At 39.4% G+C, this 24,493-nt stretch overlaps 1 protein-coding gene across 1 annotated transcript; it reads right to left on the reverse strand.

The window, feature by feature from the left end:
- Nucleotides 1-3,174: 3,174 nt before the first annotated feature.
- On the reverse strand, nucleotides 3,175-20,087 carry ZNF804A (zinc finger protein 804A). Its single transcript, XM_009700379.1, is given in 5 exon segments — nucleotides 3,175-5,914; nucleotides 5,916-6,452; nucleotides 8,886-9,016; nucleotides 19,179-19,294; nucleotides 20,033-20,087. Coding segments are annotated over 5 exon segments (3,579 nt in total).
- Nucleotides 20,088-24,493: the final 4,406 nt, after the last annotated feature.

Here is a 24,493-nt window from a genome sequence, read left to right on the forward strand (position 1 = left end):
CTCAGTGGAACAGATTAACTTTTCAGGTATTTCTCTGCAGAGCTGGTCAGGGAAATCAGTTAACAAAATCTATAGCCTCATTTAGATTTAGGTCTGAAGGTTTAATTCCTGCAATTCAGGTGTATCACTTTTACTGTTTACACTAGGAAGACAACTCCATAATTCTAAAAACTGGCAAAGTGGCCAGGAGCATAAACACACTACAGCTGTATAAATTTGAAAATTCAAAAGTAAATTAATTAGATTTAACAAATATGGTGGAATTTATTTAGAATGATAAAAATTCAATTATTTATCATTTGCAATAATTTTTACTTATAAATTAGACTACCAAGTTACAGAACAAAAATACATGTTTTTAATCTAAAATGCCAAATAAAACATGAAAAAATATACCCTTATATTACTTACTAGAGGTTATATATTTAATAATAAAACAGAAACTCAAAAAGAATATTTTATTACGTCATTTAATTTAGCGTGTTCAATTTTAAACTTAACTTGTGATTTATTTTTATATTGGTTTTGGTTTTACACATGAAGTCACATATACAAACAGTTCTAGCACTAAAGGCAATATCATATTAGAAAACTATTACATTTGATGGTTATTAGTCTTTTATTGTAACTTATACACTACTGAAAAGCAATGACAATAGATAATAAATAATTGTGCAATGTCTTAAAACTGTTTAACAACTTAAAATAGAAAAAAAAATTAAATTGTAAGGAAAAAAGTAAAATTCAAAGCAGTTGGAACATTTTGTTGAAAAAACGTGGACTTCTAAGTTAACAGATGGGATTTTTCAATGAACATTGCAACTGAAAATTTGAAATTGGTGACTTTCAATCTCCTCCTAAAAATTTTTATGGATATCATAACATGCAATTTTAATTGTCCCACGTGGTTTCTTTTTTTCAAGTATACTGCTATCTAATTAGATTAATTTTGTCTTTAAGAAGAGATCAGAACCCAGGGGACCATCTGTGCTGACTACAGCAGAGGAGGGCAGAAATGCAAAAGCCAGTGCAAGTCAGCTAAGGCAGGAGATGAAGCAGCTAGCACGCACCTTCCAGCTTGAATTACAGATTCCCATGCTTAGCGCCTGCTTGGCACCTTTGTATTACAGGAGGTAGTGGAGACATACAGATTATGTAGGCATACTCTTGAAATAAAGGAGCAGCATAATGTCACTTATATGCTGTATTTTTCAGGTACTAGATAAACAAAAATGGGCATTCACCTGAAATTACACCTGAATTTTACCTTCTTTATGGCAATACAGGGATAGACGTTCAGCAACATCCCGCTCTATTATTTTCTTTTTTTTCCCACAGCTTCAGGCAGGGGATCCGAGCCGCTCTCCAGAACCTGACTGCTCATCTGCTTTTTCTTACCACCTTTTTGCTTATTGACATAGTTTAGCCCTTTGTAACTGAAAACTCACATCCCTTGAGTAGCTGACGCTGTAATCATAGTGGCAAGACATCGTTTGCTATGGTTTTAATGTAATATTATACTAAAACTTGCAATATTGATACAGGTAAGTTCTAACGCTATAGATGCAGAAAATAATATCCAGATACATATGTTTTAGGATATAGTATTACTTTTCAAATGGTTAATGTCTGTAGCTATTAATGTGCAATGTATATTAATAATATTCCAAAATTACTATTCTTTCAGTTCAACTGTATATAATTTTATTACACTATATAAAAAGGTGTAAAGAAGTAATTAATTGGAGAGCTAGCACCTACCTTTTATTACGGAGGGCCTATTTCTAGCACTAACGGTCATGCTGCAAATCCTTAGCTTCACTCACGTGATAACACTTCATTTAAACTCAAAGAGATAGCTCTATCTCAGAATGACTTCTGGTTTTATTCTGGACCATCGCAGGTGTGGGTCTGATAGATCTCATACTAAAGCAAATGAAAAGATTTCACTGGCTAGAGCTGGGTGAGGCTTGACAGCAATAAAAAGGTTGCAGAGGTAGGGAGAAGTCTCTGAAATACAGTTAGAAATAATGGCAGTATATTATTATTTTAATTAATCTCTATTCTATGTTATTCTATTTCTTTAGCAAAATGCTGCAGGAAAGAGGAGGGTGAAGTGAGGTAAGAATTTGTATCAAAACCCTGGTGGGTTCCCCATGCGAAGCTCTTCCTGACCTCCCCCTTCATGCTCACACGTTCTTGCTACGTTCACACATTGCACAGGCAGCAAGGACCTCACTCCAACAGATCTGTCCCCCACCGAGGGCTGTGTTCAATCAGAGAAACTACGCTTGGCGGAACCAAGACCTTCCCATTGCTCTACCTTTCTGCCATAAGAGAGATTCCCTTGAAGTCAAACTGCCGTTGATATTTTCCTTTTTTTCCCCCCTCTATCACTGATGTTATTTCTGTTACGTCTTTTAGTATGTGGTTTAGTATAAAAGGGATTAGCTCCAACAGTCAGCAGTTTGTGCACATACTACAAATAGGCAAAATTTGTCACCATGACATCAAACCTCTAACACAAACACATCTATTACCCTTTCTCTCTTGCTTGGTAAGACAGCTGCCCTCAAGGTATTAGCCTCTGAGCCTCTCTGATAAATCACTGACGTATAGGAAACCTGATTATCCCAACATAGCAGGGGTAGAGGATGCTATTCAGCTGCAGAAGAACATGGAAGAACAACATCCATGAGGCTTATAATGAAAGATTTTTGATATACTTAAGTAGTTAACAAAAATTTATTGCAAGAGATAGTTTGTCACTAGATTTACAGTTTCAGAGAACATAGTACAAAACATAGTGCATCAGCTTTGTCTAAACATTAAATAGGTGCAAATACACAAAGATAAAAAACAAAAAGTGAATACTTTACAACATAAGTTATAGAACTATAAATATATTTTATATACATTATACATATTCTAAGACATCATTTTCACTTATATATAGAGTTCATATTAGTATCAGACTATTCAGTGCTTTAGTTATAGTATAGGTCTGAACTTTCCATGAATGTTTGCATCATTATACTTACAGTAAATGCTTCCCAAGGAACGAGGAATTTTAACCAGTTTATTTCACAGAACCATTTTGCAAAGCTGAGGGGACTGTAGAAACAGCAGGACCGTTCAGCTGAAGGCTCCTTTCCCCATCCCCAAAAATCTGTCCTAAAAGAGGGGTTGGAGGGGAATGACAGCTGGGTGTGGGGACAGCAGGGATGGGAAGACTGTGTGTGGCAGCGGGGGAAACGCCAGCTGGGTCGGGTGCAGGACCGAGGGTGGCAGCAGCGGCAAATGCGGTGGGGCAATGAAAGCTGCGTGGCTCCCCGGGCAAAGCCTCGGTCCTACTGGTAGATGAGGTAAAGGCGCTCTGGAAAGAGTCGGGACCTGCGAGAGGAACTGCTGGTGGGGTTGGAGAACCTTCAACGTACTGGCGGCAGCATGCTGCTGTAGGATAGTGTGGTGGATGGTGGTAACGGAGGTAGAACACAGCGGCGGCTGCAAGGGTAAGGGCTGCAGCGGGGAATTCGGGGGCTGGCTCGCCGGAGGAGGGAAGGTGAACTTCACTTTGTTGGTCAGCACGTTTTGCGGCATGATCTGCTGATACGCCTCGGATGGGAGATCTTTGAATTTTTCGTGGTTATCTGGAGGGAATATCAATGTCTGCTCGGGCAGGGCGAAGGGGGCTATTAACTGCTCGGTAGTTAAAAAGGTATGACTGTTTACATGTGCTTCTTTGAATGGCAAGGGTGCTGGGCTGGTAAATATGCCAGGATTACACTGTACCCATTCACCGGTCACCTCATTTATTTTCTCATGCGGTAGAGACTCGGCCAATTCATAATGGCAAAGATAGGACTTAGGAGGAGCTTGTTCCAAATGTCTGTTGGGGAGGGGAACTTTGTAACGAGCTTGATTTTCATGACTGTTGACATTTTCTTTTTTCTTTTCATCTTGCAGAACATCCTGCGTGCCAGCAGCTGCTGGAGCACTGTGCTCAGGGGCAGAAGCAGCAGCACCTGCAACAACATCAGAAAACGTACTCGGGGCACTCTCCATCGCTACGCATGCCGTCAGTTTGTCATTTTCCGGCATGTGTGAACTATCAGTTTCTAGAGATGACTTGCTTTCCTCCAGCTGCATTGTTTCATCTGTATCTTTTGCATGATCACCTTTGGGATCCACATTAGTTTCCTCTGGACTGTCTTGAGTCAAGAAATCCCCCAAAATATTTAATGTAGAATTTTCAGAATTTTCTTTGGAAAGTCTGGAGGTCTCACTTCCTGCATTCCTGTCAAGGAATACGCGATGGATTCTAGTTTTCCTTCTCCTGCGTTTCCCCTTTGTCTTGTGATGCGTGCCTAAAGTACATGCTTGCCTTACATATTCCTCTGATGATGACGTCTGTCCGTATGAACTTTCATCTGATGAAGAGGAATAGGTATGCTGCCTCCGCTTGCAGTGGGATTTCTCAGGTTCCTCTGTCAGAACGTTGTAACCTCTCTTTATGGACTGGTTTTGACTTGGAGTCTTCTCCTCATTGCAGTATCCTAAACATTTATGCTCTGGGCTACAGATTGACCTCCTGACTTTCCAGCTACAACAAGCTTTAGAGTACCTTAAGCTGTGCCTCCTGGAACTCAGAGCCAGCTGCTTTGCTTGCCTCCGAGAGCTAGCTTTGCTCTTTCTGTGCGGTCGTTTACAGCCATGGTGCTGGCTGCTATTTTTTGCACTCCAAGTGTCACACCAGCCTCTGTCCCTGTGTACATGATCTGATACAGACATGACTCTCTCAGGATCATTTTCAATGCCAAGTTTTTGATACATCTGCTGTATGTCACCTGTCGCTAGCCAGATATTCCCTGCATCATGTCTGCACTTCTCTGGATTATTTTGGAGATGCTGATACTTATTTTCATCTCTGTAACTAATTTCTTTTTCAGTTACTGAAGACATCTCCATTTCTGCTGATGTTGTGTACCCACAGTGATGATAATGACAATGACATAATTTTCTTCTCCTTTTCCGTTTTCTACTTTTGTGAAGCCATTTTTCATGGCTTGCTTTGATCCAGACTTTGTTATACTTCTCATCTATCACAGTGTTCTGTCGTAAGTGATTTTTAGAAATGTGATACTTTTCTATTTTTCTAATCCTGAATGACTCATCCAAGGACACTTTATTTTGATTTTTTGCAAGATCACAATTTCTGATGAGGGAAACATCACTTACAAGGGGCATTGTATACTTGCACACATTTTTATTCTTTTCTGTTTCATAATCACCACACTCTGAAGCAGGTTTATTTGTAAAATCTGAGACTAGGCTATGGTTAGATTCAGTTTTACGGTGCAAATGAGGTATGCTTGGCTGACACTTGGGCTTTTCTTGGTTGTCACTTGCTCTTGATGACTTGAAATCAAAATATAAAGGATTACAGCTATAAGAAATCGATGGGTCTGTACTTGTGTAAATTAACATTTCTGATGGCCACTGAAGAATATTTGATCCATGTTTGCTAAGAACAGGAACAAAGGGTTCACAAGGTCTCTTGCGCATGTCCGGTTTGCTTTGTGGGACTCCACTACTACCTTCCTTAGATGGTGATGGAACTAATGCATCTGCCCCCAGCTTTTTTATTTCAGTTTCAGTCCTGGATGAATCACTGCTCCTGTCTTTATCATCTTCCTCCGCAACATCCTGCAAAGATAAACAATCCTCCACAACCACCTCCGCAAGAGCCCTGTTTGCCCGCAGCTCATAACCGCTGCAGTCCAGGGGCAGGACCTGAGGACTGTCCACAACCACAGGCAACGTTTGGTCTGGTAAGTCTGCTGCACTTACGTCAATACCATAGCCATCCATGTCCAAGGACACCAGTTGCTTTGAATGGGACACAGCAGGAACTCTCTAGCACCCTGCTTTCTTCACTGGCCAGCTCTTTTATCTCCTGAGCTTCAGGAGCTTCTGCTGTGTCTATGCATTTTTCCACCAGTGAGTGAAAAGAGTTATGTTTCTCCTCAGGGCACAGGACTATTTCTGCCGCTGAGGGAGACTGAAGGTTACATGCTCCTGGAACAAACCTACTTCTTCTGCTAAATCCGTGCTCCATAGACGTTTCGTCGTATTCATAGAAAACGGCAGCTGAAGACTCCAGTTTGACTGCTGCTTTCTTAGGAAAAGCAAAAGAGAACCCAACTTTATGTCCTTGAGCTCCTTGAACCTGATCTCCACATTTGTTAGTGTCGGATTTATTACTACATGCATTTCCAGGAGTGGAAGAAACAACAGAAGCAATGTCTTTACCATTCTGCGCATCGTGCATTAACGTACAGCTGAAATCTTGTTTGTTGGCAGAATCTATGGCAGCACTTTGTGGGCTATCATTGCAATGATCTCGCACGGTCACTGTAGTGGATTTGAACATAGGGCCGCTCCCAGGAGCACTATGAAGGAACACAAAACTCAGTGTCAATACCTTTCAGAGAACTACAGACAGAAATCTGGTGTTACACTGGTATCTAAGAGATTCTTTTTTTTTTAAGGAAAGAGGAAGAATCTGTGGATATATAGATTTAGAATATGAAAAAATGTCATCTTTTATAATAAGATCAGTTGATTAGTAGGAAAAAAAAAGAAAAAAAAAAAAGAGTAAATATCGTGCCTCCAGTTCCTTCATGTAAAGTTATCAGCTGAAGAGCTAATATTCTTATGTGGTGTTCACTTTTCCTAGACATACTGGTCAGCCTAATAAGAGATTGTGTATCTCCCTAGAAATCTTGCTTCTCCTCCTAGTAGACCATCATGGTTACAACACTATTATTACAAATAGCAGAGGTTTTACGTTCCTTTGTGCTACAAAATATACTAAAACAGAAAGCACCTCATAGATCAGTTGCCTCTTAGTCATCATCCTAGCGACTGCTGCTCTGCCCACAGGCAATCACCCCGCAGCTCCCATCCTATTTGTGTTCACAGACCAAATCGTTGCAATCTCAGCAATTTCTTTCATAGAAAAATAATATTGGGGAGAGTATTTCAGCTGACAGTATGCAGTGACTCATCCCTCTTGAAAAAAAAATTTATCACTGTCTACTTCTGTTCTTCATTTCATGTCCTCTTCCCATATGTTCTATTTGACTTAATAGAAAGCAGAGAGAAGAACAAAAACTGTTTAAGATGCCAGTTCTCCAGGATCCACAGGAACTGTTCAGCACTAGGAGTTACGGGCCTATGTTAAAACAATTCTTTTTTTTTTGTTTTACCAAACTATTCTATGTTACAGTGCAGAGCAATACTAGATGACAGGTCATTGGGAAAACCTGCAAGAGTCATTTAGGACCCCAAGAAGTGCTGAGACAAAGAATGACAAACTTAATCTATTGGGTCTAGAAATTAAAGGTAGAGGTTTTATGAGAAAGGAATTTCTCATGAGAATTCCTGCCTTGTCCAGTTCTTCATAAACTTAAAATATAGATTAAAATCCCCACACAAATCCTTTCTTTAACAGAATAAAATCGTGACTTCTACAAAACCAACCTAGAAAACCAGTTTATAAAATCCTGTGTGTCTGTCTATATCACACCTCTAAGGATGCAAAGTGGTAGTAAACAGCAATTCTTAAATAGAGAAATAAAGCTTGGAGCTAAATTCTCCTTCAGGAGTTAGAAGAAGGATATTTTTTAAAAAAAAAAAAAAAAACCCAAACAAAAAACCCCAAAAAACCAGAACCAAACCAGAAACAACAAAACCCTGCAAAATCTGTGCTTTAGTAACATGGAAAAAGGGAAACAATAAGTTCCTCTTTCCTCTTTCTTCTGAAATACGCTAAATTCAGATTCTGGAGTATGTTTAGGGGGAATAATATCCAACATCCTCAAATATTAAATTTGGACAGTTAAAACACTGATGGAGAAGAAAGAGTCTCTACATGAGTTATCACAGAAAGAGAAAAAGAATAAAATTAGGTGTCATGTTGCTCATGTCAAACAGATCTCATAACATTCATGTGCCATCCACCTGCTTAGATAGACTTTGTTTCAGCATGCTGCCCACCGTCCAAACTATGGAGAAAGAGTCTATTACTGAACAAGAGCTACAACTTGGTTGGACTTCTCTGTCAGTTCATCTGGTGAGATGAAGGCTGATAAAAAGAAAACATTTGCATGTGAGCATCTACTTTTTTGCTTTTTATCCCTGAGATTCCACTGTGAAAGGCTGGTACATACATTTCCAGTGGCTCATCAATATCATAACTGTGTCATATTTAAGTGAGAATACAGTCACAACTAGCAAGCTCAATATTAATTACAACAGTATGTGCAGATGCAATACTAAAACATATAACTAACAAGAAATCACTTTTGCAGAGGGAGGTAAACACTCTGTTGAGCCAGGGAAAAGGAGCATTTACCTTCTAATATAAAAAAATCCAGCTATTGAAATTTGAAACTAGATTTCTGGATGCTTTCCCAGGCAAGCAGTTTGAAAACTAAATCACAGAGATCTGTTACATCCTAGAAAGACAGACTGTATTCCTCACCTCATCAATGAAGTGGTGTCAGCCTGCAAATGCATGACCTAGTTTACTCAGCTTTCAACCAATGTACCTGGTTTTATGAAATATATATGAAACACATCTTTTTTTAAAACTATAAATACATGTCATTTTAGCTCCACTGAAAAAGGAACGTTAAACATTCATTTCTGCACATAGTGTGAATCAAATTACTGTACACAGACTGCTTCAAAAATGCCATAAAAACCTGTGTGTGAGGCTCCAGTCAAGGCACTCCAACAGTCCTGTGTCCCACAGCACTAGTTAACAGCAGAGGGCTTATTTTAAAGTATTTTTTATGTTTCAGCAGCTATGCGCTTACCACGTTCTCTCTTTCCTTAGCTCAGCTAGCTTGTGCAAACGTTGAAGGGCTTTTTCCTGTTTCCTTTCATCTTTTCGGGACTTAGATGCTACGTTTCGAGCAAACTCTCTCTGTTTCAGTTCCTTCAGTCTCTGCAAGAAAGAGTCATATAATGCACACAAAAAAAACCCCAGGGATGATAAACATTTATGACGACAGTTACTTTCTGGTAAGCACTCATGGCACGAATTATTTTTGAACCTAACCAAAGTGACCCATTGAACAAATGCATACATTTCAAGTAAATAATCAAAATACGTAGAGATGCTAGAGACAGGTTAGCTAAGTTAGAGATAACCTAGAAAATTTTACTGTAGCTTTTGTGATTAATTTGGAGCAGCCTCAAGTAGGATGAGGTAATGTTCATCCAGAATTTTGCTCATGACTCTCTTCCCAAAAACCTTCCCCAGAGTCTGACTGCTCTTTGAGATAGTAATAAAAAAAATAGTGAGACTACCCCAGGTATTTTTCCACAAAGCTGCTCTGAAGCCTGTCGACCCCCCAGCTGGTATTAAATCTCAGTTTTTTCTGCCCGAGATGCTGGGCATAGCATTTGCAACCGCTGAACCGCACTTCTTGTTGAACTTCACAAGGTTCCTCCCAGCCCTTTTCTCCAGCCTACCAAGGTCCCTCTGGACCTGCCCTGTCACATTATCGGCGTGGTATCATCTGCAAAGCTCCCGAGTGTGCACTGTCCTGCCATCCAGGTCATTACTAAAGACGTTAAAAGGTCCTGTCCCAGCAGGGATCCCCAAGGGATGTAATGGCCAGAGAAGTCTTGTATTTTGAAATGGGAAGATCTTCGTTTTGAAGGAACCTCTTTCCTGCTCTCGCTGGTGTCTGATGCAGCAGTTAAGCAGACACTGATGTTCGATCCAGTATCTCATTCGGTTTCATCTCCAGCCTGATTCTTTGGGGACGAATTTAAAATGCACAGCTCTGATTCTCCACACGAAAAGGGAATTTTGTTTTCTTTGTATCACAGAAAGACAATATACAGAGACTTCCCTAATCCTTCATGTCAGCAAAAAGCATTCTGGTAGGTCCCAAAGCCCATCGGAGCCCTGACATGGCTCACAGTGAGATGACATCATGTTATGAGATCGTAATCTCATGATTTTGGGAAGAATCCAGTAAATTTCCACCATTTCAGTGTCTGAGGGCTAATGGCCAGCCATGAACAGGGGCCACATGGATTTGTAAAAGCAGTAATTCAAATTGTTTGAGGAGTATTGAGAGCTTTTCCTGTCACTGGTGGCACACAATAGATACACATAGAATACAGGCTGCAGAACTATCAGCAGTGTTCTCCTGCTCCTTCTCAATTTTTTATTTCACCTCTTTTGTGAATTTTTTTTCCTATTCACAGAAAAATACCCCTCATACACTATCATTCACTTCTTCACTGAGAGGGTGGTCGGTCACTGGAACAGGCTGCCCAGGGAAGTGGTCACAGCACCAAGCCTGTCAGTTCAACGACCATCTGGATGATGCTCTTGGTCATACGGTTTAGTTTTAGGTAGTTCTGCAAGGAGCAGGGAGTTGGACTCAATGATCCTTATGGGTCCCTTCCAACTTGAGATATTCTATTAATTATAGGATTCATTTATGCACTGAATTTGTCTTTGGCATTTTGGGCAATGCTAATGCCACCTTGGCAGTCCATTTAATGCCAAGAAACATATACACAGAAAAATGCTGAGAAGGCAAGAAAACACTTGCAGAAAAACGAGCACCACTTTCTATTTTCAATTTTTGCATTGTTTTTCAAATAACTAGATATCCTTGATAGATACACAAAAACAATTTGAAAGGTAATCACTATTTCTACCATTTATATTTTCTAGACAGAGATATCAAAATTTGTTTTATTGTGCTAATACAGTAGAAGGTTATAAATGCACTCCAAACTGGAGGTACCCTAACTTTTTTCCAAGAAAAAGGGCTTGAAATGTGAAGCATCTCTGTAGAACATTTCTTACCCCTGTACTTTCCTGTTTTCCCAAAGATAGTGTGATACTGACCTTCCTTCCCACCAGCCACTCGTGAAACCTGAAGTATTTCATTTCATAGGTGACTTCTGAGCACTCAGAACATGAGAGAAGGGATTAAGTTTGCTCTTTCCTCTCCCCACCTCCAGCCCTTAGCATTTAAAGACAGGATTTCATTCTGGTTTGTGCAGCTCAATAATTTTTCAGGTTTTTTTCCCCTCCAATGCATAAGGAAAGAAGCATGTGATAAAGCAAGAGAAGAAAAGAGTGATAAACGTGTGCTTTTTCACAAGGTTAAAAAGGAGAAGCTGAGGTGTATACAAATCCATAATCGCCCTCCAGCAGCACCATTTTACTGTAATTACTGGAATGATTATAATTAGTGATTTGATTCTGACGAGATTTCGACGCCTTTAGTCTTACTGCTGAAAGTTAGCAGGGCTCCATGCCGTCAGGAGTGCTGAAGTTAACACAACTCCATGTTTCAGGGTGTGAGCAGGGTCTTGCTCACAGTAAATAAGCACAAAGCGTTAAAGAAAGTTTTGGAGCCATAAAAAAAAAAAAGCGTTTCATGCCTATCACTGCCAAGCAAACATCACTCTACCGATCTGAGCCTCTCGTCCGCCCAATCAGTCATTATCTGTTTAGCACATACCAGATCTGGTACAGAAGAACCATTCACAATTTTTAAGTAATTAATTGTTCTCATTGATTGCTACAAGTAGGTGTCAACGTGTAAGACAGAGGCATCTGGCAGAAGTTTTGTGTGCACAGCCTTCATGTTGGACTGCCTGCTCTTCTCTTCTGGAGAACTACTCGTTCCAGAGCTCCCTTTCTGTCAGACCTCCTGTCAAATACACTGCCCCTTTCCTGTACAGAAAACTGGTCTTAGCAAAACATGAACTAGTTCTACGTTTGTTTTTTCTTTTCTTACAGCTGATATCTCAGTCTTTTTCATGGAAAGTGTTAAAGATCTATAAGAACTATACCTTGGTAACTCCTGAGGACCTTATTCAGCAAATACGTATGTATAAAGTGGAACTTTTCTTAGTTGTAAACCACAAAACATGCACCTGGTGCAAGCTGGATGAGGTCTGATTGGGCAGTTTCCAAAAAATACTATTTCCTATACATAAAAGGTCATTTAAGTGAGAAAATGTGCGTCCTTGTTTTTTAATATTTTAGTTATTTTCCATTTGTCTTTATTTAGTCATCTGATAAATGATCATCACCTGTATTCCCTTACAGCACTTAGTCATGCTAGTGATTGCTAGCACTGCATTTATGCTGCCTGATATTTGCATTTCGTGTTTTTGCCTGTATTATGCAAATTAAAATGAGATATTACCCAATTATACATAAAATGCTATTAGTCTATGCATTCCGACTATCATGAGCCCCCCCGAAAGTTGTTCAAAGTAAATGGCAACAATAAAAAAAAAGTGTGCCTTATTCCTAAAAAGCATCTTTTTCTTAACGTTTTTATGCCTTTCCATGTGGCAGAGCTATCCACTAATGCTAACTTCAATAGTTAGCTTCATGCCCGTTATGTATGTTTGTTTTCATGGATCAGTAAGCAAATAATTAGTAGGCAGTCATACAGTATTTATATATGATTCCCTCCTGTATTTTGCTCTGCTTATGAACCAGCTCAAAACATGTAAGTCCTAGCAAGCAAAGTTCAACAAGCAGTTCACAATGAATAATTAAATGACATTTCTCCAAGAGAACTAAATGCCATCATCATTATCCTGATAGACTGTATTGCCACTTTGAGCGTGCAGAGCATGGACCGCCAGCCCGGAGCAATGGGAAGCCTGATCCTGATTCTCCAGCCTTGCAATGGGATCCTGCAACTGGGCTGCTTTCACTTTGGCAGAAACTGGATTATTTTAACAAATCTAACTGTAACACTGGGCCTGAAGCGGAAATATTCCACCTGTTTCTAACAAACTCAGCCAGGAATCTTACTGAACACGCATTACATCAAGCTGAGCTGAGGTATGCAAGTCCAGACAAAATGGAAGACTTTACCAGCTCCTGTGTACCTATGCATGGATGAAACTATACATGAGAAGACAACATGAGGTCCCAGCTCAGGTGTGGCTGCATTTCACTCAGAGGCATACCGCTCAGGTGTCCCCAATCTTGCCATTGAAGATACTAATCAAAAAGCCAAAACCAAAACCAAAAATCACAGAAATCTTAAGTGGACTTCCAATGAGACTCCATTTCTGGTTACTTCACCCTTATCTTCATTTCCCCATTTACCACATTAGACAGTTAATTTCAGCATGCTGCTTTTCAAAAAGCTCATGCTCAGTTTCCTAATTCTTCCCTGCATTTTTCAATATAGGAACCACCAGCCCAGATCCTGCTGCTGGAGCCAGGTGCCTGAAGACCTCTGTGGATCAAAGCCTCTCAACCAAAGACACATTATGGCATTAAGTGCACTTCTTACATGACTACTACAAGCTTTCTGCCACCTTGCAAAGTGGTTGTTCATTTTGTTTTTTGTTTTTTTTTAAACTCAAGATTTAAGCACTTGTAACAATAGCACTTCAAACTAATAGGTCTTCAAAACATAGAGAAGACATTAATTAATAAATATGCCCAGGACAGCAAAAGCACATAAAGGCTGAATAGTGAAACACAATGTACCTGAATATTATGATACGAGGGGAGGGGACGACGGACAGACACGGCACAACAAAAAGACCCCCGGCCTCAAATAATTTTATACCTTGAAACACATAATTTAAGGTTATCAGAACTGACTCTGATGAAAAGCAGTGAAACTTTTAACAAAGTTTATGAAACCAAAGGGGAAATCATAACAAGCATCAGGCTTTCTCTGCAGCGCTAATATCTCACATAAAAACCAGCCATCCAACCCAGCACAATGGCATCATCTGAGGACTGCTTATTCAGAGAGGCTCTCATAAACTACCAGTGCAAACTTTATCTCCCCAGTCTAGGAACAATTTTCCTAGGGTCAAGAACCAATGGGAACAGTTTTTATAATAGCAAGAGTCAGAAAGATGTCTATCAGGGGATTTCAGGGCAGTGCAGTTCAGATATTATTATACTAATTTGCTTTTAACCTTAGATTAACAATTAAATTACGTGGATTTTTATGATGCTGAAAATATGTAGACCATAAATTCATTTTCTGATCAATGGAAGTATAAAATACAGAATTTAACAGCCATGACATCAAATTTTGCTGCTTTATTGTCTTTTTATTTTATCAGGAAAAATGACCGTATTCCCAGTAGTCACTGAATCACGAATTTATGCGATTGTTAGCTATTAAAAATTACTCATCAAAATGAAACTTCCTTTTCTTGCTCCCTAACTATGAAATACTCGAAGCTGCAGCCCAAATAGCATAAGCAGGTTGCTACAGCCCTTTATATATCGAGCGCTGAAATACCAAGCGTTTGTGTTGCACCTTGAAATTCCTGTCATAGATCTTTTTCAAGTTAGCTGCTTCTGAAAGATCAGATATAGCAGAGTCACAGCTAACGTGGGAACCTTTGAGAAAGCAGACAAGTGATCAGGGAAAGACCCCAGCGCATAATTCATTCTTATAGCTTAACACTACATTAAGAGAACTGACATACTGCCAGGTCTATACCACACACCAGAAAATGCAGCTGCCGCTTAACTGGCATAAGAAGTTTGAAGCTGGAAAGGGAGGCGAAGTTAAATGCAGTAACTGATGAAGAGTTAAACTGCTAAATTGCCCCGGTCGGAAGAGGGAGGACGAGGAGACTGCAACGCTGCAGCCATGGGCATCAGTGCCAGTTTTGGCAAACAACCTGCCAGAGTAGGAGAGCAAGGCACAAGGCTGCTCCTGCTCCACCTTCCCAGCCTGCGACAGCAGCATTAGGCTGAGACCATGAAGGTGTGGGATATTCAGTCCTACATGCGCGTCCTAAATCCAGCACCAGCTTCCCCAGCTCCCATGCTGTCTATAACTCCATTTGCACCCTGAAAGGAGCTGGAAGTTCACTGCAGCTCTCTCTTGCCCTTCAAAAATTTGCTAATTTCCTAAACATGGGGAACATGGGTTGGTAGTTCAGCATTGTCATGGAGGTGGTGGGAAAGTGGCATTTGGATTTATCTAAAACTATTTCTTCCCTCTAAATCTGTATATGATATAAAACATATTTGTAATTGTCAATAAAGGATTTTTTTGGCTTGTAGTGAGTTTGGTTTTTTAAAAAAATTGATTACTGCTTAATACAAAGATTAAATATGAGTATTTCTTAGCTGCCAGTGATTATTCCAGAAGCTATCCCCCTTTCTCTGAATACTACATGACTGGTTTCGATATATTCCCTGTTAACTGAGATGGTTTATTGCTTCTTTATGTGAATTATGGCATGACAAACACAGCAACAACATACTCATTAGATAAACACTTGTCACACCAAACCAGACTACTATCCTTTCACAAAGAGGATTGAGCTTAATCCATTATAAATAATAATTGAATAGATCAGAGGTCCTGTAATGTGTAAAGACTCAAATGGGGAATGAAACATGCCATTTAAAGCAGAAAACATTGCTTACAAAGATGTAAAATACACATATTTTCCTTCTGTCTTTGGTGGTTTGTGAAAGGCATATGTATTTTACTGTTCTGCAACTGGAGACCCCTTCACTTTACACAGCATGACAGGGCAGCCTCTCTTCAGTTGCGCTCTGGTCTGCAATTCTAGATAGTTGTCATGACCATACCTTTCATATTATTAAAAAAAAAGAAGAAAAAAAAAATTTCTCCCTTTGTAAAAATTATAGAAAAAATTAAAGCTCCAAGAAAAACATACCATAATACAAGAACTTTCCCTGTTAGTGCTACAGACCTTCCCCAGCAGAAGTTAAACAAGGCAAGTTATTTCCACATTTCCACAGAAAGGAGAAATGTCAAGATTCCTCAATGAAATTAGTAATTCAACCACTCAAACAAGTAGGCTAAGGAAGAAATTAATAGAATTAATAGGCAAGCTTTTTTTTTTTTTCATGCTGCCAATACGGAATTAATTGCTATAATATGTTCCTGCAACAGAAGAGGAACAGGGGAGAATTTTAGCAGCATCCTACAACTGCTTGATGGGGAGCTGCACAGCAGACGGACTCATTTCTTGCCAGTGGTGGGGAAAGCTTCCTGCTGGGCTGGTGCGGCACTGGAACACATTACCCAGAGGGGCTGTGGCATCTCCAACCCTGCAGAAAATCAAGACACGGCTCAAAAAAGCCCCATCTTACTCAACAACCTCATGTTGGTGAGCAGGAAGCCAGCGACTCCTTCCAATCACCATTTTTATGATTTCTGTCTTATGCAGTGAGTTATCTCATCTTACTTCCTCACTTCATCAGTGTATGGACTACATTGGCCATTCAGTTTGTTTTTAAGAGGCCTTTAATAAATCACATTGATCTATTGCTGGATTATGAATAACTTTCAGTTTGTTGCAAGTTATAAGCTGCTCCTAACTGCCTCTGTCTATAGCTGTATGCATCTCACTTTAAGTTGCAAATTTTAAACCCTTTCTTAAAAACTGAGCGCTCCACAAATTTGCAACAGAACCGCATTTTATATGACCAGATATTAGGCCCTCCAGATGACAAGGAACATGCAGGTTGTGAATAATCCTTTTCCTCTCCTATTTCTACCACAAATTGCAGCCACACCCTCCTGATGGTATTTTAGTATTAGAAGAAATCTAAAACACACAGATACAGATATATGTAGGATTGAAAAACAGCAAGTCCTCAGAGCCCACAATATTGCGGACTAGGTAGATTCAGTTGAAGTGAAACTGCGCTCTTTTCCTAGCACTGTCACCAGCATCATCCCAGACTGGGGAGAAAGTGAGGATTAATTAAGAGGAAGGGAAGCTTGGGATTGTTTTATCTGCCTGTCATGGGTCCAAAGGGAGATGGGTGATGAGAAGATGAGATTTTTCATGATTCGGGGGATTGTTATTAACTTTAAATGAATTGATGTAATGCAAATGTTCACAAACAACTAGAACTTGCTCATGAGCATACTTGAGCAATATGCAGTAGTTCAGTTTCTTGTGTAGTCTGCGAAAAAGAACTGCTGAATCAGGTTTTACATTCAGATCCTACAAATATATATTAAATATATGTATTATGTTATAGAACTGAAAATTCACATTGGTCTTTTCTACTTTTGTAACATAAAAACTGAAGTTATTTTATAATGAAACATAATTAGTTTTTGAGACTACTTCCTCAAGTTCACTTAGACTTTCCTATGTAAGTTCATAGGGAAAAAATAAATGAAACTTGAGCTTAAAATGAAAACCAAAACCAAATGAAAACTTAATTGTTTTCAAAATCATGAGGAGAATCAGAACATTAAACATTTTGCCCACTTGCACCTGTAAGATACATGAAAGCTAGTTATCCTTAATGTAGATCTTACTAATTACTCTCAGTTAGGTGACTGCAAAAGATATACGCTGGAGCAATAGAAGGAAAAATAAATCCTTCTCTGCTTTCTATTCTTTTTAATGCATTTCCTTCTGAAATTATCTACCAGAAACAAACACATACTTCATTATGTGACGATTAATGCCCTTCTCAGCACAGTAAGAGTCATGTTTCATTTGACATCCTTCTGGTGCCTGTGTGTCTTCTGCTCCTTTCCAGTGTACCCCGCTGCAGGATTCAGATAGCATTGTGGCTTACCATTGAGCAAAGCTCCAGGACTTTGACAAATAACAGGTTCTGGACCATAAATTAAGACTTTTGTTGCTTCTGTTTTAAGCTAACTATGTTTGAAAAAGTTGACTAAATGGCCATAGCATTGCCATTGTGCAAAAACATTGTTTTAAGCCTGCAGAATTGCTGAGCATTGCATACTGAATATTTCACTGTGATAGCTACTAACCACATGTAAAACAACAGCCTGATCTTATTGCAAGCTGTAGGATATTTTTTGTTAGCTTCAGCAAAAATCAGTTGACTACTCCATAAATATTAAGGCCAAGACCAAAGAAAACAGCACAGAAATACAGAATTAGCATATAGTCTATCAAATTAATTTTACCAGATAATGAAAAGAACATAAAGCTGACACACACTTGTACATCTGTGAAGTGGTTACATATGCTAGTCTCTAATTTAAAGGTATTTATTTTAATGACTCCAGTCCTTATTCTACTTCTCTTGAAGTCAATGGAGAAACTCCTGCTGAGCTCAGACAGAGCAGAGGTTTTAAATTCACCATGGAAATTTTCAGCAACACTTAAGGAAGCTTCCTCAGTCACAAGGATTAAAGACAAAATTGGCACATGTCACTCCTTTAAGGATCACTTTACCTTTACACCCGTTCCTGCACCATTTAGGATTCTAATTTTAAAAAACCATACTTAAATCCTGTCAAGAAATAGTTATTCCTAGTGCTGTTAGAGAAAAGGACAATGCTGTAGAGCAAAGGGCTTGACTCCAAGCTTCTGGGAAGACAGAGGCGGCCGTGAGCGTGGGGCCGCCCTCAGAGGCGACCTCTCCTCTTTGCTGCTCCTGAGGAGCAGCCCAGTATGGATCGTTTCAGACATCATGTGCCATTCCCTGCTCCCACGGCATTATCTGCCACCTTCCTTTCCCTCCAGCATTGAAGTTTAAGCATCCAGAATAATCTTTCTGAGCATAGCATATACAATATTTTCAAGTTTGACAGTTCAGCTGCGAGCAAAATATTGATTCATGCCTCCGGATATTTTCAGGTGGGCACCAGTCACTAAGTGCTAAATGTTGATGAGTGCTTTATTCTCTGGCCAGTTACAATTTCCCATACATAAATAACGAGAGCTCCACAACTTCCCATCTAAACTCTACCCAGAAAGCTTTATGCTATTGGAAAAAAATCCCCATTTGAGCAGCATTCATCTTCCATAAACCCTTTCACAGGAGCAAAGACTTCCTCACCAAGAACTCCCTTCAGAGAAAGGTCACCTCTACACCTCTTTGGAGAGGCAAAATCGGATTTCCCTTTAGAATGACTTTCTAGTGGGAGACGATAAGGCCACAAAATGGATAGCTCCATCAACACAGAAGTGTTGGATGGCTCAGCTGTCAAAGCTGTCTTTTGCTCATTTTGGAAACTGTTTTGCTGTTTTCTGCATGAATAACATACTTGGCGGCTCCGAGTTCTTTGAGACTTCATCCAACAGCTCTTCACTCCAGTGCCCTCCAACACCTACTGGTATCTATTGTTACCTACCAGCTTTTCACCTTGGTCAAGATGGCTCACCGAGTCTCCAGCACTGAAGTTCTCTGTCAGATCGTGCTGCTGTTCTGATCCTTCCTCTTTCCTTACTGAAGGACAAAATACCCTTCCTACAAGCATGTTAAAAATTGCAAGCAGAAATTCTTAGTCTATGTTTTCTAGTTTCAGCCTCTTTGATCACTGATGTTTTAGGAAAGACTGCCAGGGAGACTGAAATGAACCTACCAAATCTTAAATCTTTCCAGTCTCTACAATGTGCACAATAACTGAAAATGAGGAATTAACATTTACAGTCAGGTCCTGGAAAGGTTATTTTCTATAATCCTTGAAGGATACACTAATAACTGTGATGAGCTGAAGGAGATACATGAACTCCCTCAAAGTGAGCTCTTTATTTTTATTCTTTATGTCAGAGTTAAATCACAATCCCTTTCTCATATCAGTTTTACACTGGATCACTGAGCCGTTCAAAGCCTCTGTTCACAAATTGCTCCTCATCAGCAGGATCTGGTCCTTGCCAGAGATTATCCCAGGACCATGACAAGCTTCTTCAAAGAACATATAAATTTGACCACTGAAAACTGAGATAAGAATGACCCTTTGCAAATTTTGACACATATCTCACAGCCACAGGTAACCGGCACAGACAAAATCTTAGTTATCCTTAAGCCAACCTTTAATACTATCCACATAGACTCCTCTGAGAAAAACACAAGATAAAAGAAAAAATTATTAAATATGAAGACTGCATCTTGCAAGGCAAAATGAATTAATACCATAATTTGAAGTACACTTTCATTTTCAACTATGCAGATGAAGTGTGTTGTAAAGTAACTCTGGTAACATACCACTGACATTGCCATGAATAGCAGATGTTGGTAGCAAGCGGTTATGAGAGCCCATGTCTGTATTTATAGGTGTCTTCTACTGCAGCGTTGCTTTTGCAGACTGAAATATTAGTAATGCAAAGCAAGGATCTATGTGTCACCACACAGTACTAATAAAGTATTACTTGTTACAAGTAAACCACAGTTTGGAGGCTGCTGTAACAGAGGTCCCCCCACAAGGACAAGCACAAGATCACAGCAGAGGCCTTGAAGGTGCAAGCAATGGGGTGACAGCAGGGTCCCAGAGCTATGAACAGCTCACTAGTAGTCATTTACTGCTTGCTAAAGAAATGCAACTTTAAAATATAAAAGTGAGTTTAGGGATAAAAAGAAAATAAAGAATATCCAACATATGTAAAATACTATATATAGGAAATTTGTCTACAATACTGAAAGAGCAAATAAGTTGAGCACATATTTGTGCTAGTAAATTCATAAAAATTACACCAAGTGGACCTCAGAGTGAGGACAAAGAAACGATCAACATTAACTTCACCTTCTTCATGGCACAAAGGAAGAACATCATACACCCCCACATGAAGAACTCGTGGTGCTGACAATTTGTAATGACACCTCCCTTTTCTTCTTTGGGAGGACTGTAACACCAGAAAAGGTTCAGACACTACAAAGCTTGGGTGTATCTGTATCGTTATCAGGAATAATTAGATAATTTGGACTATAAGCGCCAGTATCATTGTAATTGGCCTAATAATAATTATTTCAGTAAGCTGTTAGGACTTTAGCTAAACTAACAACAAATTCTTGGCTTTGCAGGTCAGGTGTGTTTCTTTCACCCACACAACTGCAGATGGTGCTTGGTCGGGTACCCCAGCCTTGAGAACTAGCTGAACACATGGCAGAGCTGATGATCGGTACAGCAGGTCCAGCTTCCCGTTTGAATATAACCCAGAAGCAATTCATGGCAGCATTCCCTTGCCTCAATCAGATATGAACCTTTCAGGAGATAATTTGCCCTTGATTAAGAATCACTAGGAAATTAATAAAAACAACAATTAACTAATAATGTAAAGCTCATTACTGAATGGAAATGTACCCAAATCTCAGTCCACATTCTTAAAGGCAGAAAGCAGTTCCTAAGGAAAACTGACAATATCCTTTTTTACCTTTTCTTTCTGACAACAACAGCCAGGATAGAAATACATCCACTCTCACGATACAGGTTCTGATTAACAGGTGAGCATCACACAAGGAAGACAGCACAGAGCACTACCTACAGCACTGAATTCTGCGATCTGAACTGCTATATGCTCAAGCTTTGATGAAAAGAATAAAAAGAAGCCCATAAAAACCTATCTATCTGACACATAAATAACAGGGGCAACTAACTAGGTGGACCTTCTGTATATCTCAGCAAAAGATAGATTTTAAATGTCTATACTCTCTGTGAAGGTATTTCTGGATAAAACATTGCCACAGAAAATGGAAAAATAAGCAGAAGCTTTATCATCTGAAGGTCAGCATAACTATATGTTTACAGAAGCTAAAAAAAAGTAAGTTGCCTTACTCTAAAAAGCAAAGTCAAAGAAACAAAAAGTACTCTGCAACTAAGAACTACTGGTGAGAGCTATGAAACCCTTGCCTACTCTTCTTACAAAGTCTAGAAAAAATAAGCTTATTCTGAGAACTCCCTGCAAACAAACCTCTTGCCACCCTGAGCACTACACAAGCATTGCTATAGCACTCCACAATCAATAAGTATTTACAGTCCAGATTCTCTACTTCTGCAAAAGTTTTACATTATTCAGTTGAAACAGGTATCTTTGCTGGTCTTAATTTGGCAGGAGAACTCTCTGGGTGATCACCATATTTTTCTGGTTCTGATTCACCAAAGTTGTTGGGTTTTAATTTTGTCAACTACACAAATCTCTTTTCTTTCTAGAAAATCTCATGGCCATTTTTAATGAAGAACAGAGGAAAACCTTTCCACAAATCTGAGTTCAAATTTCCTCATATACTTCTTTTCCTACGGACAGCTGTAAAAAATACAGAAGCAAATCATGACATTTCCTTCTACCTACCAAAAATTTGGCTGCTTTCTCCACAAGTTATCTCACATGGAAACCTAGATATTTCAGATACCTGCTCTCAGTCTTCACAGCATCTCTTAAAGTAGGCTGGTCTTAAAATGTTACTTCTGACTTAAGGTTCCTACATGTTCCTACATTACTGCTCCAAGATCTCTTAGCAGTATTCTGTAGTCCCCCCTGGGCTGGGATAGGAAAAAAAAAATAAAAATCTGTAAGACACTTAGTCTTCCATTGCCACATCCTCTCCTTTTTTTCTGCAAAAATTGCCACAGATGATGCTTAGGAAAGGTTAGAGGAACACAACTTTACACAAGCGACACTTTTTTCCCTCCGCACATCTTGGATATATTGTTGGAATTCTCTCTCTTAATGGCATCAAAGTGACTCATCCTTTATGAAAGTCTTGAATCTGTTCATCAAATTGTCATCCCCAAAAATTGTGTCTTGCCTGCTTGTGTGGGATGCAACTACATAGTCACAGAAAGACTCAGAAAGGCTTAGAAAATTTCTCAGGTTCCAAAGCTTACAAAATTTCTGAACAAAACTTAACTCTAACACAAATATACACACATTAATACAGCCTGTCCTTCAAACTCTGCCTGTAAAATCGAGTTGGTGTGAAGCAGCTGCCATGAAAAACATTGCACAGTAGCAATACTTGATCTGATTTCTGATTTGAGAATATTTAGAAGGGGCTGCAATCTGCATGACCCATTTCATGTTGTTCTGTCTTATTACAGAGGCACAGAGATTAGCAAAGTCATAGGTCGTTGCTAACATAAGGCAGAAGAACGGGTCACAGTTTCATCATTCAAAACATTTCCTCAGATGGAGCTGCAGACAAACATAGGACTTCTTTCAGGATCACTTGCCATTTCACCATTCTGCAAAGGCAGCGTCAGAGCTCAGTTTGTGCAGCGAAACTTGTACCTGGACTCGGTAGGACCTTCCCAAATTTGAAGAATCAGGTCCCTGGGTAAGCTGCTAGCAGACCACCAAAGCTCCTTCTAGATCACTCTGCCCAAATTAGAGCAATTTGTATTAAAAGAAATAACTTCCTAAAAGATCACTGATGATGGAACTAAAGTAATAGTTATTTAGTTTTAATAAGTTGGTTGTAACAGTTATAAAGTGTTTTCTGTTCTCATCAAATCTTACTAACATATAGCACCTTATAGCATAGGGATAAATCGAATGTAGCTATGTCTTGTATTAACATCTTATGCTGGGGTTTTAACTCTTTTTTCCTCTAAAAATTAAGAAGGGTAATCAGATCCTGGGTGAAAAATTGCAAATGATCGTCTTTGCAGAAGAAAACCAGCTTTTATGCTGATAGCCTTCCAGAATGTATACCAATGATTGAAAAATGGACACTAAATACATAATGTAAAGACCACTCAAGTCATTTGATGCCATTTTAGTTCCTGTTGCATTAAAATATCAATATTTTGCAGCGTGAAAACTTCAAGCTCTGATACACTTTTGTTCCACAGGTAAAAGTCAGGGAAGTGTTGGAACACCCACATTTGGATACACATTTGGACACATTTCTTTGCTAGAAATTCAGAGCCTTCCCTGTGACACTGCATACACAGCTGCACCTAACGCAAGCCCAAGCTGGGTCTATTCATCAAATGCACACTCATTTAAGCAATAAAAGTCTTCTCACTACTGAAACCAGTTCTAGTGTTCACCGAAAGGCAGTAAAGAGTTCTGATATGGATATACACAGCAATCTCATATCCTTACAAGCAGATACATTAGCACAGCTTAGAGTTGCGTTCCTCTTTTAGCAGATGTTGTGGAACAAAACTCGTGTGCCAGCAAAGAGTACATGTCACTTTGATGCTGCAAACTCTCACTTTTGCCTGGAGCAGTATCACTAACAATAAATCATTCTGTTTGAAATTTCTACTGACCCTCAAGACACCAGCTGGCGTCCTGTCTGCAGCACATCTGCAATCTGCGTCCAGATTTCTGCTCAGTGCCAAGAAAGCATTGCTTCTCCCACTTCCACTCCAGGCACTCTCCAGCCGCTGACACATTAGAGTTCAACTCTATTCCCTGGCACATGGGATGAGAAATTTAGGACAGACTAAGTCATGCTACTTTTAATGGCCATTCACATTTAAATTAGTTGATCCTTCTTCTTGTACAGCTCCTGAACTATTTCTGATCTTTTGTAATGGCTCTCTGAATTGGGTTTACGATGGAAAAGCCTTCCATTTTCTCATTCTTAATCCTAAAGGTAATGGGAGAACCTGGGGCGACAACTGTTTTTTAATAAGAACCGGTCTTTCTAGTCTCTGCTGCTTGGGGAAGACAGGGTTGGCAGCTTGGTTTTCCAGGCTCAGCCCAACTGGAACATGAAAAT

This window comes from Cariama cristata, unplaced genomic scaffold, assembly GCF_000690535.1.
Source record: "Cariama cristata isolate BGI_N322 unplaced genomic scaffold, ASM69053v1 scaffold11135, whole genome shotgun sequence".
Classification (NCBI taxonomy): Eukaryota; Metazoa; Chordata; class Aves; order Cariamiformes; family Cariamidae; genus Cariama; species Cariama cristata.